Source organism: Ixodes scapularis, unplaced genomic scaffold (genome assembly GCF_016920785.2).
Source record: "Ixodes scapularis isolate PalLabHiFi unplaced genomic scaffold, ASM1692078v2 PGA_scaffold5__190_contigs__length_132052651, whole genome shotgun sequence".
In the NCBI taxonomy this organism is placed as follows: Eukaryota; Metazoa; Arthropoda; class Arachnida; order Ixodida; family Ixodidae; genus Ixodes; species Ixodes scapularis.
The window spans coordinates 88,519,333-88,536,755 of NW_024609880.1; the positions used below are offsets into that span (position 1 = coordinate 88,519,333).

The 17,423-nt window shown below is 44.1% G+C and overlaps 1 protein-coding gene across 1 annotated transcript; it reads left to right on the forward strand.

Annotated features, from left to right (window-relative positions):
- The first annotated feature begins 2,880 nt into the window (after nucleotides 1-2,880).
- Nucleotides 2,881-9,263, forward strand: LOC121046851. The gene is made up of 2 exons (XM_040501538.2): nucleotides 2,881-3,014; nucleotides 8,509-9,263. The coding sequence occupies exons 1-2, from the start codon at nucleotides 2,985-2,987 to the stop codon at nucleotides 9,022-9,024; spliced, it is 546 nt and encodes a 181-aa protein (XP_040357472.2). The 5' UTR covers nucleotides 2,881-2,984; the 3' UTR covers nucleotides 9,025-9,263.
- Nucleotides 9,264-17,423: the final 8,160 nt, after the last annotated feature.

Here is a 17,423-nt window from a genome sequence, read left to right on the forward strand (position 1 = left end):
ATACAACTCGCGTGTAACCCAAGGTGTCCTAGACTTTTTGTGATTTATTATTGGTCGGAGAGGAAAGGCTCCATTGTTAATGTGCTTCATCTTCTGCAAAGCAATTGCATGACTTACATTTTTTTTTTATTATAAACGTCATCCCAACTTGTATCTTTTATCATGTCACGGAAAGAAGCGACGGCATTTACACTAAAATTTTGTCGTAATACAGGAGGATCATGATAACGACAATTTCGCGTTTTAATTAGTGGTAAAAAGCAGTATATTGGCAAAAGGTCGCTCAAAAGAAATGTAAGAATACCCACAATAACATCATTTGGGTCGTGGCTAGAAACCCACAGATCGTGGGTGAGTGAATAACGTCTGAGCAGCCAAAAGATTCAACAACGTCAAGAAAATGCCGACAGCAATGATTTGAATTAAGAAATCAATATTAAAATCACAAATTAAAACAGCTGGTAAATTGAGAAATGACATGTAATCTAGGATTTCATTTGCGCGTTTAGGAGATTCATCGATATTGCACGAGGGTGGACGATAAACCGAAGCAATCATTGACCCAGGGCATTTTACGAAAATGGATTCATAGTTAACTCCGACAGGACTAAATACTCAAGGTTATATTTTAAATAAAGTGAAGCACCCCCTCCCCTTTCTTACGGTGTTTTCTGTAATCCCCTTCAGACTTAAATCCTGCAAAATTAACGACATCATCTTCATTTCATGTTTAAAGACGGGATGGTTCCCTCTAATCCCGAGCGAAAGGAAAACGAATAGAAAGTTGAGTACTACTGTGCCCATCTCTATGGGGGTCATAATGGATCTTCAACCTTGCCCGGAAGTTGGCTTTGCCAAAAGTGGCACAGGTCCCCGGTTATTCTGGCGTATAGGGACGAGCAGCCCGAATTCCGGAGCCACCCTCGCTGCACGGGCATAGGGTCGAGGTAGCGAACCGCGTCATAAGATACTTGCGCAAGTTCATACAGGCCTGCCACCTTTCGCCACATCGGGGCTGCCTTCAGACAGTTGTAGAAAACGTGCTTGTGATTTTCCAAGCACTCCGGGCATCTGTCTGTCCTACTGAAGCCCGTGCGTAGGAGGCGAATGAGCACCGGGAGGGCGCAGGTCTTCAAGGTACGAGCGATTTGCGTTTCTGTGGCGCCGCGGCGCTCCTGAGCTAACATAAATATATCATATATCATATCATATCCAAAATTTCCAACGCTGCCCGGATTCCTGCTTCCGACGTGGTGCAGACCCTCAAATCGTCGGCGTAGGCAAAAACTGTCGGTCTGTTGATCTGTGGCAGCTCAATAGAAGCGCTGCAAGCCCCCCAAAATTCTGCACCTGAAGCCCAGCCGTTCTAGGACGTAAAACATGTACTGGTAGACACCCAGTCAAACGCTCTTTGTTGGTCTCAGCACTAGCGTAGCGATGTTGCGGCTGCCTGCCGAGTAGCTGATCGTCTCGGAGGGCGAACAACTTCTGCTGAATCGATTGACGGGGGACTAAACACATCTGCTACGGTGACACCAGTTTTCCCAGGACGGACGCCATCCAGGTTTAAAGGACCTTCGCCAGGATTTTGCAAGAAGTGCTTAGCAAAGTGCTATACAGTCTCCACGCTAACAGGCCGCTCTGATGTGCGGTGTCATTGAAGATAAGCTTGACCAAACCAAGACGCATGGACAGCGATAATATCCCCTCTCCTAAACTGGTGTTGTATGCTCGCACAAGCGGGTCAGCCAGAAGGTCCCAGAAGGAAAGGAAAAACTCGGCTGGCAGACCGTCAGGACCCGGAGCTTTGCCTTTGGAAAGAGAAGCCAGCGCTTCCCAACACTCTGACCTCGTAACTGGCTCTTTGAGGCACTTTGCCTCTTGCTCTGTAAGCCTTGGCAACGCGTCGCATAGATCCAATCACGCGGAATTGTCCGCCTGTCTCTCCCCGATATAGGCGGGCATAGATAGCCCCGGCATTCCTCTTCAATTTCTTCCTGCGAGGTCAGGGTCGCCCCGCGCTCTCCGTTACGATTTGGGGTATCACGTGGTAGTCCGCCTTGAGTCGGGCCGCCAGAGCCGCTATTGGTGATGTCGCTTGCAACGTCAGGGTTGTTTCTCGAGGTGTTTCGGATTTATCCGAAAACACGGAACCCTAGTCATAAGGCACTATAGGTAAATTTCTCATCCACTGCGTAACATGTCGCCATGTCTCACGATGTAAACATCTAACGGCTGATCCAACTGATTTTTTGACAAGTAAAAGGAATACGACCAGATTAAAAACAACAACAACAACAACAACAACAAAGATAAAGAAATTAAAAAGTCAGGCGTCACGTCCACATCACAAAGCCCCACGACATGACCGTATTTTCCATTTAGAGCAAGCATTTTGTATACATCGACCTATACCGCTAAAAAAAAAAGAAAAAGAAAAAAGAAACACGATCTGAAACAATGTTTACGAGCGAGCGGAGCCCGATGACGAGGTCACGTCGTCTCCCAGGGGCGGGCTGCCTGGTGCGCCTCCGACTCCGGAGGAACGGTTCAACGATCCTGCACGACGTCGACAAGGCGAATGGTTTTCGAGGTCGACGTCGTCGGAAGGCAGCCTCGTCATCCCACTCGCCGCAGAAGCCGCCGTCGTCACAGAAGGGCGCGTCTCTTCTCTTTGTGACCAGAGGGACAGCTACGCGGCCCGCTGCGCGTCCTCCTGCTGCATCCACGGGAACCGCTGTGTCACGGTTCGACGTCTCCACCACTTTCACTGGGGGGGATGGATGCTGCGACAGGAAGGGAGGGAAGGAGCGCCTCGCTGGCTATAAATCGGAGAATGCAGGAAAGCGGCGGCTTCTTGGTGGTTCCGGTCTTGGCGTCGTGAGGGTCGTCCTGGTGTCTCTCCGGGCTTACTCCAGGGGAGCAGCCCGTTGGAGTTATTACTGGGCTGGTTAGTGCCTGCCGACTCCACCTCGACTGTCAGCATGAGGCGATGGAGGATAGGGGTCTGGAAGGTAAGCTGGGTGTTTTCCGTGTGCACGATTATCGTCGAAGAAGCGTTGCTGAAGATTTGGGAATCGCTGAAGGTGGTCACGCGGTGATCATCATAAATTCGAAGAACATGCAACTTTTCGCTTTTTAGGATACTTATAAGTCACTGTTTTAATAGAACTTTGGGGACGTCTCGTAAAAAAGTATTGTTGACAAAGTTGAGATAGAAAAAATTTACAAATACATTTTTGCCATTACGCATTAGAATAGTATTGCGTTTAAAAATATTCGAAGTGATGGCACATAGCTGTAACGCTTCACTTTTTTAATTGTGCATGTTATAAAAATAAGATAAACTTTTCCCCATTCACATTTTACGAACACAAAAATAAACACAAAACACTAAAGTATCGGTCTTTGTCTACCTAAGTTTTTGATCACGGGATGATCAGATGAAACCGTTTTTGTTTAAATATTTGATTTTAGGTGTCTAAATTTATAATTCTTTTTTAGATATTGTAATTTTAAAAGCATATAAATTATTAAAAAAAAAACACTAAAAAAGATCCTTGATATGCAAACATGTTAATCTTTACCTGGTACAGTAAAAATGCAGCCCTGGTGTTTTTGGTCGACGACGCACAAGATCACAACCTTAGGCAAGCACAAACGATAATATTTCTAATTACATGCCATGACAATTTTTTTGCAATTTTTGATTACATATGCGTTTTCTAAAAAAAATTGTTTTAGCGAAAAGATTCTTCTTTTTGTTTCACACACCTAAATATAAGAAATTTATATAGTGAGAGGGCATAGCCTTGAGCTCTCGCGTCAAGTATTAAGAAAAAAAAATAGTGATGACGTCATTAAAAAGTCGAGAACTGTGAAGTGAGTTTCACTTTGTTAATTTTTTTTTTGTATCACGATTCCTTATATCTAAGTTACAACATTACTTTTAACAAGATGTTTCCAAGGGGTAGGCATACTGCAATAGTGATCAAGCGGCATGTTTTTAAGTATATTGATTTAAGTTACAAAAAAAAAAAAATTGAATGTTAAAAAAAGTTTAAGGCCGTCATGGTGCCTCGAGGCTGGTTAACACACTTGCGTTTGAATAGGACCGACTGTGCCACGATTAGTTTTTAAGCCTCTCCTGTCGTAAACAGTCGCATGTGTGTGAACGAGTTTACAACATTAATGTTTCCCGTACACGTTTCTGATAAGGTGATAGCTGCAGGTCCCTTGGGTTTTTTCCCCGTTGAGCATTTTTTTCTACTGAATATATATGAAGCTAGCGGGTGCATTCACGCTTATATCTCTGTTGGATTTGCTAAGAAGTGATCATGTGAAACACCATAATAAACATTTATAATTTTTTGGGGGATAACGAAAATTGTAAAGATCAGTTCGGTTCCGAGGCGCTCGACTGATTAATTCAATACAATCGCACCTGTACATTTTTGAAACATATGTAAGCTTCATTATTGAACAAGGAAGACTTACTGTCGGCAACGTATGTTCTAAAATTTTTGGGGATTTTACATATGTTGAATGAATAAGAAAAATACATTATCGTTCGGCTGCCCTCGGTTGGCTTCGATTGACGAATTGCTCGCTGCAATGACCAAGAAAACGAAACGTTCTTCGAAGTAAGTTGTAGTAGGCAGGTTATTTATAAGGACACAAAGATGTCAAGCCTGTTTAAAGATGCTAATATGTACCTTCATGGAAAATGAGAATGGTTAGAGAGAGAGTAGACAAAACACACAGGGGAGAGGGAGAGCAAGATATAGAAAGCGCACTTACATAGCGTATGGAGAGATCCAGTGATTGATATATGCCACAAAATCAAATATCTAAAGGAAAATCACGTATCTTAATGATAAAAGTTAGCCCAGTTTATAACTATCTACCTAATTGAGTGTATCAAATGGGTTAAAAAATCTGTGCGCCGGTGGACTTGGAATCTTCTGCTACAGCAGTCCAGTTACATAATAGCATATGAAAGAGTTTTGCGTTCTTATGCTTAATGCCACGCTTTCATGTGTTATTCTTGGGAAACAGTAAAGGTAAACTAAGACAGACATGCACGTTGAATACCCCACTTACTCCACTTAGCTTATCGCATAATAAATATCTTTGGGAGTTATAAATTACGTCAGAAATTCGTTTTTTGATTGCACAATTTAAAACATTGTGAGTAGCTTGTACTTACTGGAATTACTGATCTTATTTCAGGTTTCTTTCTTCGGAACTGGTAGATGATCGATAAAATGACCAGCTCGAATTGTTTTGGTTTGCACACTTCAGTCGTTTAACTTTCTCCTCACATTTACGCGCAATGCTTGTCCATGTGTGGAAAGACGACATCAGAGGGCGCAGGTGCTTTGGAGAGGGCACGTCGTAGCCTATTAGCGCAGGAGAACCAAGAAACTACACATTTGTCCGTTGATTGGACAATGTCTGAGCCGTTTCGTCCAGTCTTAGTGGAACTGGTTTACGTTCCACATACCAAAGTAACCTGTAGGTGAAGCTCATGCGGAATGCACGGTGTACATATACCACTGCAGGGTAGGAGGGCATGTGTTTTGATACAAGAAAGAAGTAATATAAAACGCTTGTAAAACAAAGTTGGTGATGAAGTCCTATGTAGGAGCCAGTCTTCGACAATTTCAAGTTAAGGGACTGCCTCAAGAACAAATATCTCCGGGGCTTTCTGGAGGAACTTAACGAGACTGCCTGCAACGTTAGATTATTCGGCTATTCCCTTTAAAGAAGGAATGACCGAATAATTTCATCTAACACATTATTCGGGGCAGCTTGACGTACAAGGAATTCATGTTTCGTTCTGCCTTCTAATGCTGAGAAGTTCGTTAAGAAGTCGCCTGGCTTAGACATTTCGTCGATGGCAATGATGGTGCGATAGTATTTTATAAGGTTTTTGATGTCGTGACGTCCTGGTGTTGCATGCCATTCTAACTTGAATCTGTGACGTCAATTTCCCTGCTAAATTTAGCGGGGGAATTGATGTCACGTGATACCATTATGTCGAGTGGCATTGTGATGTCACGAATTCAAACCGACACGAACAAAAAAGATAAAGCCAATGGAGAGTTTCCAAGCAAAGCGTTTGCGCTAAAAACAAAATAACTAGTCAAATATGGTTTACTCGGCTGACCCTGAAAACTATATTGTTTTATTTCTGTAGGAAACTATATTCAGTAGCACTTGGTCCGACGCCTCACTGTAACTTACGCAGACGGACACGTCTAGGCGCGATGTGCATTTCCTCCTATAGTGGAGCTACCACGAACTCGCCACCGAACAAAAGAGTCACGCACAAACATGGCTAGAGCGCTGTTGGTTCAGCGATAAAGAGTCTTCCCCCGGCAGTCGCCATTGAAGTCCCTGGCGTCGTCTGCGTGCCCGTGTGAAGAGCACGCCGCCTCTTCCGGAACGGAGATCTGGCGTGGCGGCAGGGCGCTCACGGCTCGGCGACCGCCAAAGGATCTGGGACGGCGCCTAATTCAGCCGAATAGAATGTAAACTCGACTCCGACATTCATTTATAACGCGGCGGTAGCGTCCCGAGAGTGTGCTGTGGCCGACATTCGGCGTCGGTGGATGGATGGTTGCCGCAGCCGGACTCCGGGACAGCGTACACGGTTGAAGGCGTCGCGCCATCTGGGGTGTAACGGAAGCGACCGCAGAGCCGCGATTCAGCGCGGGGTTTAATTTGAGAGGCATTTAAGAAGGACTTGAGGGAGGTTAGCGCTTTTTCGTAGGGCAATTAGGACAACGCCGAGTGTTATCTGATTCGAGCAGATCGCTTGCTTTTAACATGTATCCACTTTTGAGTGAAATAACCATTTGTGCGTGAATTATCGACCCTCGTGTAATAAGCTTTTCTTTATTATTTTTATGCGCTATGCAAGAAAATTTGACTTTAGATGCACGCATCGACTCTTTTACGTTTACAACACGCACTCGTTTTTATTCGTGGTATTCAATTCTTATGTAGTACCCATACACCACAGCTATTAAGCATATGCTAAATACATTTAAATGGTTTACGATTGCCGAAAGAACAAAAAACTAGGGTGTCTTTTTAATTTTAGATTAATTTCTTTTTCTAAGATAGGTGTCATTTTTAAACAAATGTATATCGCAAAAACAAAATGCTTGCACTGTTAATAGCGTATTGCACCCCCCCCCCCCCTCCCTTTTGTTTCATGAAACGACACCAAGAACGGAAATTCTTGAATCGTTCTCTTTAATAATTACTAATGGCAGGAACCTACAACAGTCACTCGAGTGTGTTAATAAAACAGGGTGTTTATTGTGTTCATCAGCAGCAGAGTACGAACCAGGACGTCTAAACCACTCTCTTTTGTTATTTCTTATATCCGAGTTTCCATCCATATTATTAGGGGAAAAAAGAAGAAAACGAAAACAATTTATGAATGAAGTTAATGCAGGAATGCAGGCGAGCTGGTTGAGAACTGACATTTCCTAACCACGGAGAGTAAGGAAACAGAAGGACAGGACAACACAAAGTCGGGTCACTTCCTGTCCTGTTTCTTCACTCTTTAAAAAAAAAAAAAAAAAAAAAAAAAAAAAAAAAATTATTTGTTGCGTGTTTATAGACAAAAAGAGGTCGATTTGCACTTAAGGTTCATGGTTCATGCTGTAAACGCCGATGCTACGGTTATTGGGAAAAAATTTAATGTTCTGAAACGTTCCTAACGCACAGCTTTATAACATCCTCAGTTTCTGAATGCTATCAACATATATGTCCTTCGTCGACTGCAAATTTTAAATTCACTTCAGTGTCCCTACTTCGATAAATAAATAATAAACGATAGGGCACCTGCAAGTGCGTATAGTAATACATTTTGATCGAAATTACGGTTTGCATTGTAGCAGGTTTTTAAAATATGAATAAACGATGTCCTGATCTCGTGGCGAACCCGCCACGAGATCAGGAGATCTTTGTGGCGGGTTCGCAAAATTACCGCAGATTAAAATGTCCGTTGCGGCAATCGTTCATTAATCCGTAGTCAAACTGCTCATAAATGGACCACAAAGCACGGTGTCTGCGCATAAGTGTTTGCGGATACGTTCAAGATGCATATTCGAAGCATATTTGCTTGACACGTATTATACTTCCAAAATGTCTAAAGATAGTCTTTTATGACCGATGTGAGATTATTGACAGACAAGGAATAAGAAACATGCCTCAGAGAGGGACTGCAGACTGTCTCTTGTATGATGCATTAGCAGTATCACCCCCGCGACTGCAGTCGTAGACCTCCTCTTCCCCATCGCTACGCTTTTCGCAGGAAGACGCGATTACTCTGTAGGCGGGCAACTATAGCCTCGTCTGCAGAGTCGAGACGGCGGAAATCACCTACAAAAGCTCCCTATTGATGGGACATACAATTCATTTTACCAGTTTTCCGCGCACATATTATTGAACCCCTTTTTTGTTGCGCAACATCTGTACCTGCTGCAGGAAACGAGCTTGTCCGGTGGTCTCATCTGCGCCCTCCTGCTGCTCCAGACGGCGCTGCAGCAAGTGTCGGCGTCCTCCCGCTCGCGGTACGGCCGCAAAGGACGCATCCAGCAGACCGCGGACTCGTCGGACGAGCCGTACTGGTCTCCACCGCCGCGAAACTCGCACCACGGCAACCGCCGCTACGACCAGCACTTCGACCAGCCCCCGGACTACTACTACGACTACAAGCACGACTACAAGCACGACTACGACATCGTCTTTCCCCTGCTACTTCTGATCATGGCGCCACTAGCCGTGTCTGCGTTCCTGCTGCCCATCACGGCTTCCCTGATGACCAACACCTTCTTCTTGGTCAACGGCGCGACGAATGCTGCCATTCAGGGACGTCGGAGGAGGAGCGCGGGCAGACAGCCGTCTCAAGAGTTGATTGGGTTCCTGGACGAGCTTGAGAAGGCCATCAGCAAGTACGGATTGCAGAGTGCCCAGAAGCCGTTGAAATCGGTCCCAATTTGAGGAGCTGGCAGCAGATCGGGTTGTGGGCAGAACTTGCGACGACGGATATGGATGAAATGTGCCACGGAATGCATCTGAGTCGCACGAGAAGCAGCGAAAAACGCCACGGACTTAAGTTTCTCGACAAGGAGGTGGTTTCCGGAACGAGCGACTTTGGGGAGTTTCATTTCACTCCCATTTTTACATCCAATATGACGTTCTCGGAAAATGTCATGCGCGTTGGATGTTTCTTTGTTCATTGTGCCTTTGCTCTCTCACGAGCAATAGAAGAATCCCAGCGAACGGATTAAGCTCAAAGTACGATTAGGCCTAAAAGGAGCGTTGTGCTTAGACACAATAAGCGATCGAAACGTTTTGTTCATTGTCACTGTGTACCATGCAGTGTTGGGTAAAAGATTTAAAAAGTACTCGTAGTAAAGCACAAAATAAATTAGAGGTTATGTACTTCAAGTTAAGCACTAGGTACACAGGGCGCAATGTACTTAAAGTAAAGTACTATAAATACAATGTCCTTTCAAGGTAAAGTACAAGTAGTTTTCAACACAATCTTTTATGATGCCCTTTCAATAAAAAATACATTGTATTAAAAAACAAAAACTGGTACGCATTGCCCCAGGGGTAATGCGGGTGCCTCAGTTATTTTCAGAAATGGCGGCAAATATTGGATAAAGCAAAGTGATCACAAAGTAATTCTTTTGAGAAATGGCGCCAAATTAAGAAGTTCCTTTGAATTCTGAATTTTGCGCCGCTTGCTCTGGCTTGCACCTAAGGGGGTTAAACATACTAAGAGGGACCATGACGCCAGCCCCGTAGCTTCTGCAAGCAATAATCTCGTGGAGGAGTGTCCTCTCCTAATATTGTTAACCTCCTGGCTGGCGCTGATTGAACGAGAAATAGCAAAGAGTTCGAAGTGCTGCAGGAGAGCCGTCCCCAGTACAAACAGAGCGATGCGTTACTTGCTCGCGTTTCTGGCTAGAGTAGAATATCCCTTCCTGTATATCTGCAGAGTTTACAAAGGATAACTTTGCTATACAAATTTAACAAGCCAAAATGTGGGGAATATAATGTGAAGTCGAGAGTTGTACTATCCTCGGAATTATGCTTTGTCAACCCTCAAGCCATTTGACTTTATCAAATATTTGCCGCCATTTCCGAAAAGACCTGCTGCACCCCCGATTACCCCTGAAGCAATGCATGCCAGTTAAAAAGAAATTATATAGGCGAATGAAACGGAATGATGAAAGATTCTGTTAAAAAAGCATTTGTGCTTTACTTTGAAAGTACATTGTATTTATAGTACTTTACTTCAAATACAATGCACCCGGTATACTTACTACCTTACTTTAAGCACATAACCTCTACTTAACTTTGTACTTTATTTCAAGTACTTTTTAGATGTACTTTACCCAACACTGACGACGGCCCATAGAAGAAGTTAGTTTTTCTCAATTATATTTTGATCCAGGTAACGTCAATGTTTTCAAACATTCGCATTCTATCCCAACCGCTAGCGTCATTTTCTCACGGAGTGTAAGCATTCTGCGATGCGTATAGTTTCTTTAATCGCGCCGAAAAACACGGTTCTCTGTTCTCGGGACCTCCCTGTATATAGTACTACTTCTCAACACTGCTGTGCGCATTGCACCTTTCAGATCTAATTGTATTATGAGCTTCATCATTCGCTGGAATCTTTCTGTTCACCATGACTGGCTATCTCGCGTTCTGCAGGAAAGTAGACACATATAGCTTTTTGAGAGTGCGTTCACTGACACCTTATTAAGAAAAGCAGGGCGTGACTGGTAATGTTAAAGACTTTATGCCGCGGGCTTCGCGCTTCGATGTTCTTATCGGCTAACATGTCGCACCGTCATTGGCTGCCGAGCAATGCGGAGCGCAAATTCGTCTGCTTCTTTTGCAGGGGTTGTGGTGACGTCAGAACGCCGAGCTCTGATTGGATCGGATTAAAGGATAGTGGTATAGACCTGAAAGCAAGCTGCCGTGAGGTCTACCCACTACCTTTAATGCGAGCCAATCAGAGGTTGTCGTTCTGACGTCACCACAACCCCTGCAAAAGAAGCAGACGAACTTGCTCTCCACATAAGAAACTTGGAATTGACCGCACTCTGCGTCTTTTGAGCTTGCGGCGACCATATTTGCGTAGCGTATTATTATTATTATTTTTTTTTTACGTTCTCAAAGGTGTTTAATTGAGAATGTTTACTCGCTGTTCTTACTGCGTTTTTCTTTGATAAATTTTATTCGTTTTTAATGACGCGAGTCAGCTTTTTTATATTTTTTATGCAACTTGCCGTCATTCATTTCCTGGTTCTTTATCCCAGTAAATCGTAATTTTGGGGGACAATCGAGCTTTGTATTCGAAGAAGCATCAGGTTCCTTGACTTTATTATTTATTTACTTCTTTATTTGTTATTGAACTGTTGTCACTGAATGTAAAGGTTTTACGAGATAAAGCCACCTACAATGACATAACAACAACAAAACAAAAATGAATTAATAAGAAGTTCACAGACAACGCACACGGACACAGACTCGCGCCATGATGTCAATAAACGCCAACGAGGCAGAAACACTACGAGAATATATGGAAGTCAGATCCATAGAAGTGCGTTTATGTTTCGAGGAGCGTTGGTGCTTTCCTCGATGGTGGAAGTCAGCGGAATAAAGAGAACACTGGCACTGATGTCTCGGTAAGGCAATTCCTGAATATTTTCCCGAAATGTTTTGAGTTCGATCTGCCTTGAGTTTTGGCTCACCAGTCTCAATTCGGCTGGATTAATTCTAGAGTCAGTCGAATCGGCATGCTAAGCTCCCGCTCGTGTATGTGTATTGCGAAGAAGGCCGAACCATGACCAAAGGTTTTTTTTTCGTGCATTCTCCAGTTTATAATTTTTAGTTAACATTCTATGAGCATCCTCATGTAAATAAAGGTCGGACTATTCTAGGAATACAGAGATACCGAGGGTCATATTGTTCCCCTTTCTATCTTCTTTTAAAATGCGTGTATGGCAATACCCCGCTATTGGAACACTTGACAATTTGAATTTCTGCTTTAGCGAATTTTTTCGGTCTTGTAAATGTACGCTGAGCGCTTCTATAGTTTCTATTTGGGCCTGTTAATTAAAACCTCCCTATACGAATGACCCAGGCAAACACAAAAAAAAAGTCTGCGCGTCTACTTTCACGCACAACACTCGGAGAGCCACTCACCTGATCTTACGGAGGCAGCTCAGCGAATGACGATGCCGAAACATATGTTTAGACCAAAAAGCGCTGTCTGAGTCGTGACATTAAGCAATGCTAAAACGTCGCGCTTGCATTACAACTCAGACTGCGTTTTTTGGTATAAACATATGTTTCGGCATCGTCATTCGCTGAGCTGCCTCCGTAAGATGAGGTGACTGGCACTCCGAGTGTTGTGCGTAAAAGTAGTTGCACAGAATTTTTTTTTTTGGAGTGCAGTAAACATAGAGCATTCGATTGTTAACCCTTTAGCCAGACTCAGAAACGACTAATTTTTTGCTTTAACTTTAACTAAAAAATGCAGCGTCGATTCTTGGATAGGCTATAAAACCGAAAAACAAACAAGCATGGTACGTTATTGCCGTTATTGTTTATTGTTCGTAGGAGCTTCAGCTTTAAAGCAAACATTTTGACAACAGGAGGCTTTCGTCGGTCATTAATTAATATTGCTGAAACCGTCCACATGATAACGAAAACTCGCAGGCTTTTCTGAAAAAGAAAAACCTGCGGGTTTACTTTCCCGCAATACATAGAGACAACCAGTTGAGGCGAACCATAGAAGGACCCCAGCGAACAATGAAATTGAAAACACGACTAGACTTAAAAAAAAGAAAAAAAAAAAAAGAAGAAGAAGCGATATGTGTAGTAATAGCAAGCGAACCGTCATTCTCATTGTTCCTGCGCGCTTCGATGTGTTTGGTTTAATGTTTATCTCGATCAGCCTCCTTATTCGCTGGTATCCTTCTATTGTTCGCCCCGATTGGCTGTCTTCGTGTTTTGCAAAAAAACTGAAATCACGGATTTTCTTTTTATGTGTGCCATTTTTGATCCAGTACGAACTCTAAGAAGTATGAAAGAGCCACTCACCCGCAAGGCACTTCAGAGCCCATTGCTGCAACCTACGTCAAGAGCTGCGGCGATGGACGAGGCTGGCAGACTGAGCTGCGTACAATGAGCGCGGTGTAACTTTACGCTCAGTGCCACAGCGCACACAATCCTATTTATGCGTAAACAAATATCAGCCTCGTCATTGACCTAAGCGCCTTCGTAGATTACAGCGTGATCCGGACATTTCGGTGTACGACGTTTCGGTGTGCACTCTAAAAAAGCTCGTGCGTCTACTCTGCAGCACAACGCTCGGAGAGTCAATCACCGCAGCTTACGGAGGCAGCTCAGAGAATGACGATGCGAAAACATGCTTAGACGAAAAAACGCAGTCCGAGTTGTGACATTAAGCAATGCAGGCGTGACGTTTAGCATTGCTTAATGTCACGACTCAGACTGCGTATTTTGATCTAAACATATGGTTCCGCATCGTCATTCGCTGGGCTGCCTCCGTAACCTGCGGTGATTGGCTCTCCAAGTGTTGTGCGGAAAAGTAGAAGCTAGGGCTTTTTTTTAGAGTGATATAGGACTTTTCGGCGCGGCCTTTTCGGCGCACGGACGTTTCGGTATACGGACGTTTCGGTGTACGGACGTTTCGATGTAGGGACGTTTCGGTGTAAATACGATCTTTGGAAATGAATAGTTGAACCTCCAGACATTACGGACCCTTGTAAACTTTAGTATTTCGATGCATAAGAGGTGCAAGATTGCAGATTTGTCTTAATTTAGCAGTGTTTTTGTCCTTTGTGAAAAATATAGGAAATATAGACGTCAACAACAACACTCATTTGCGCCTCCGATCCAACAATAATATATACAAAGTTATCTTACTGCTCGGAAAGATATCTGAATACAATTGTGAAGGCAGTCGTTATGAGAGGCTAAACCATCAATACACATTAAAAAACAATGCAACGTGTTTTTTCTTTTTTTGGGACAGGTACTGATGCAATTTAAGGGTTAGTAAGGATCGTTTTAGCTTTAGATTAAGGAAGGCAAAATGATGGTATAAAAAGTCACCAGATACAAATATTGGAAACATTGGCGAGATGGGACAAGTAAGCCGAAGATAGTTTTTTAGTCATTCATTTAATAAACATAGCCGATAAACAAATTGTTATACACCTCTCAAGTGGGCTCATTTTCGTCTTCTGCGCATGAGAGAGGAAGTAGCGGTGACGTCAGAACCCCGAGCCCTGATTGGCTGATCGCGACCCCCTATCTCAGCGTCGTCTGCTCCTTTGCAACGTCGTCTGCGTCTGTCTTACCTTTCCTGCGACCTTCGGAAGTGAAGGTCTTTACGAGCGAGCTCGACTTCGCCTTTCAGAGAGGGCAGACGAAATAACTCGAGCGGTACGTTGCTTTTGTCTGACAACTACACTCTAAAAAAAAAGGGAGGAGAAAGGGAGGAAAACAACGATGTTCCTCCCTGTCGCCAACGGAAGGGAGGAAATTGCCCTTGTTCCTCCCTTTCACCGATCCGCATGCAGCGCTACCTAGTGGCGCTCGAAAAAGCGACGAAAATTCCTCCTCTATATTCGTGGCGGCAGCGGCGGTCGAACCGCCGCTGCCACCGCAGACATGTTTAATGGCGGTGACGGCAACTTGAGCGCTTGGTAGCTTGGTTGCCGTCACCTCCGCGAGAAACGTATACTCTTGAAATAAAGAGTACGTACCATACAGCGAAAGGTAATCCGTGAGGCGTTTATTTCAGTTCTGTATAAAACAGAACAGCATACGAGCACTGCGTTGCGGCGAGCGACTCCGTCCGACACACGCTGTAGTCCGTCCACATCGGAAAAACGACCGGCTTGCGGGAACACGCGTTTTTCAAAGACCATATCCCCGCACAAGAAACGACACTGCAATGACGATTCGGGGAAGGGACGTGGCAACGGATCCGGAAAGCAAGTTCAACTATGCATTCGGGAAGAGTCCACTTGGAAGAAAGGGTAGTACAGACATTCCATTCTCGTTGCGGGGCAAAGGGGGGGCGGAGGGCAGATCCGCGGGCTTGAAGAAACGCATGATTCGACAGAGCCCACGGTTCACCGCTGCTTCTTTTTAGTTTGCGCTGCGCCCCCATCTCCTGCTACATGTCAAAACTCGCACTAAAAAAAAGAAAAGAAAAACTCAGTTTTTTACGTTTTTTTTTTATTTTTATTCGGCTGACTTAGTCTATTATCACGCGATCCCTTTTGTGTCGCAAAACGAGCGCAGCTAACCCGGCGTCAACAACCTGGATCTCAAACTCGTCGCAAACGTACTGGACGTACTTATAAAGGAAGCAAACATGAACATAAGCACTCGATAATAAATTTAAATACTATTTAGATAGAGACATGAATAGAAGATTACTAACAATTGCTTTACAAACCTCTATTTTAGCTTTAGTGTCCGAAAGAGTTCCGTTGCGTTATACCGAAATGAGTTGCTGGCCGAGTTGGATAGACATCTTGACTTAAACAGCGCAAATAAGTTACGTAAGGAAGAGACAACAGGAAGGAAAGAGCGTTGCGTTAGCCTTCGGAACGCTATATTCTGCACCGGGCTGCAAACGCTCTACTAGAACACGAAAACGCGGCTCCGCTACGGTATATAAAGCGGAAGCCATAACGGATTGCGTATGGAGTTGCGGGAGTGACTAAACGATCTATTAAAACTCTCAACACGGGCTTTTTAACTTTCTGACTCGGGCAATGTGATGTTTTCAAGCGGTTGCATTATATCAGCAAAGACAGTCTTATTTTAGTTGTCTGCTGAGGATACCAAAGTCATGGTTCGTGGGCCTTTATCACGCCCGGCACTTACTTTTTATAGGAAAAACGCTCCAGGTTAGAAAATTAAAACAATTCTAAATTTCTGTAACACCGGTGACAAAGCATGAACCAAGAAATCTTCTCTGCTGTTTCAAGAAGTCTTGTTAAAATCAGTAATCTTGTTTGTTCGAAAATCCGTTGAACTTGTGCAACATTTAAAATGATTAATTACCCCACCAAAACTGAAAATAATTACACTGGCACTGAACAACGCAATCAAGCAATAGCTTGATTTCGATGTTTAGCACAGTGTCCTGCATTTCAGCACTGCATTGTCAAGATAATTCATCAAACTTATTGAGAAGAAAATTATTAAATTTTAGTTAATTAGCCTAATGATCTACATTTGCTTTGCTCGGGGTGTTGAATTAAGAGATGGGGGCTATTCCACAAGGCAATTCATAAAATGTATTAAGTAAGAGTAATATTTACGCCACCTTTCCGCGTTTATGTGCCAAATGATAGCAGTCACCGAAAAAGTCGGATTCAAAAATAAGACTGCCATATATAGAGCTAGTGCGAACTTGGCGTACGTAGAGAGACGAGGTGGCCCGATGTTGCTGCGTTGTTGCTGTCGTGTGCGTGGTTGATCTATGTGTGTCCGTGTATTCTGTATGTTCAGTAATGTATGTGCTCTCTACCATGTCGCGTTCAAAAGTCGGCAAAGCCTCAAAAAAGAAAAAAAAAACGCCTCTCCGACTTTTTTTTTTTTTTGCCGTTTTGAGCGCCATCTGTTGAAAGCTATATCACTTACACGAGGGGAGGAAGTTTCCTCCATTGAGAGAAAAAAAGGTGGCAATTTTCCTCCCTTCTTAGGGGAGCAAATTTCCTCCCCGTTTTGTAGGAGGAAATTTCCTCCCTTTATAGAGCAATATAAGGGACACGCGAGTTCCTCCTTTAAGGGAGGAAGTACTACTCCCTCTTTTTTTAGAGTGTAGCAGACGCGCATCAAGGAGGGAAGTCAAAGGACTCACTGGCGAGGTGTCCCGAGGCGCCGAGGTTTGTTTGCTAAGAACCGAGAGGTGAGCCTGTTAGAGTCCGCAAGTACCCTCCTTTCGTGAGCGGCGAGACCCCTCATTCTTTAACGGCGTCGGCGGGTTAGCGCAGTTAACGTCGTCTGCTTTATGTCTGCTAGTCAAAGCGATGGCTGCTTTACCTTTCCTGCGTCTGCCGGAGATTCACCGCTTTTTCACCGGCGAGAGTCACCGTTGCCTCAGGAAACAAGGAGATAACAAGAGGAAGAGATTGACCTCTTAACCTAGAACTGAGGTCAGCGATCAAAGTATAATACGGGAAAGTTTCACAGGGGTCGCGCGGGCATATTCCATTCAGCATACCAGCCGGTCGTGGGCATACAGACGGTCGCCGAGTTGCGGAGTGCCTGCTAGGCCAAACTGCCGTGCTCGCTTGGTCGCGTTCGGTGGAATTGTGGCC

Excerpts from the sequence above, each read along its gene's own strand:
- LOC121046851 (XM_040501538.2), top strand. The coding sequence starts at position 2,985 with ATGAGGCGATGGAGGATAGGGGTCTGGAAG. Across the intron at positions 3,015-8,508 it reads GGAGGATAGGGGTCTGGAAG|GAAACGAGCTTGTCCGGTGG; the intron begins GTAAGCTGGGTG and ends TACCTGCTGCAG.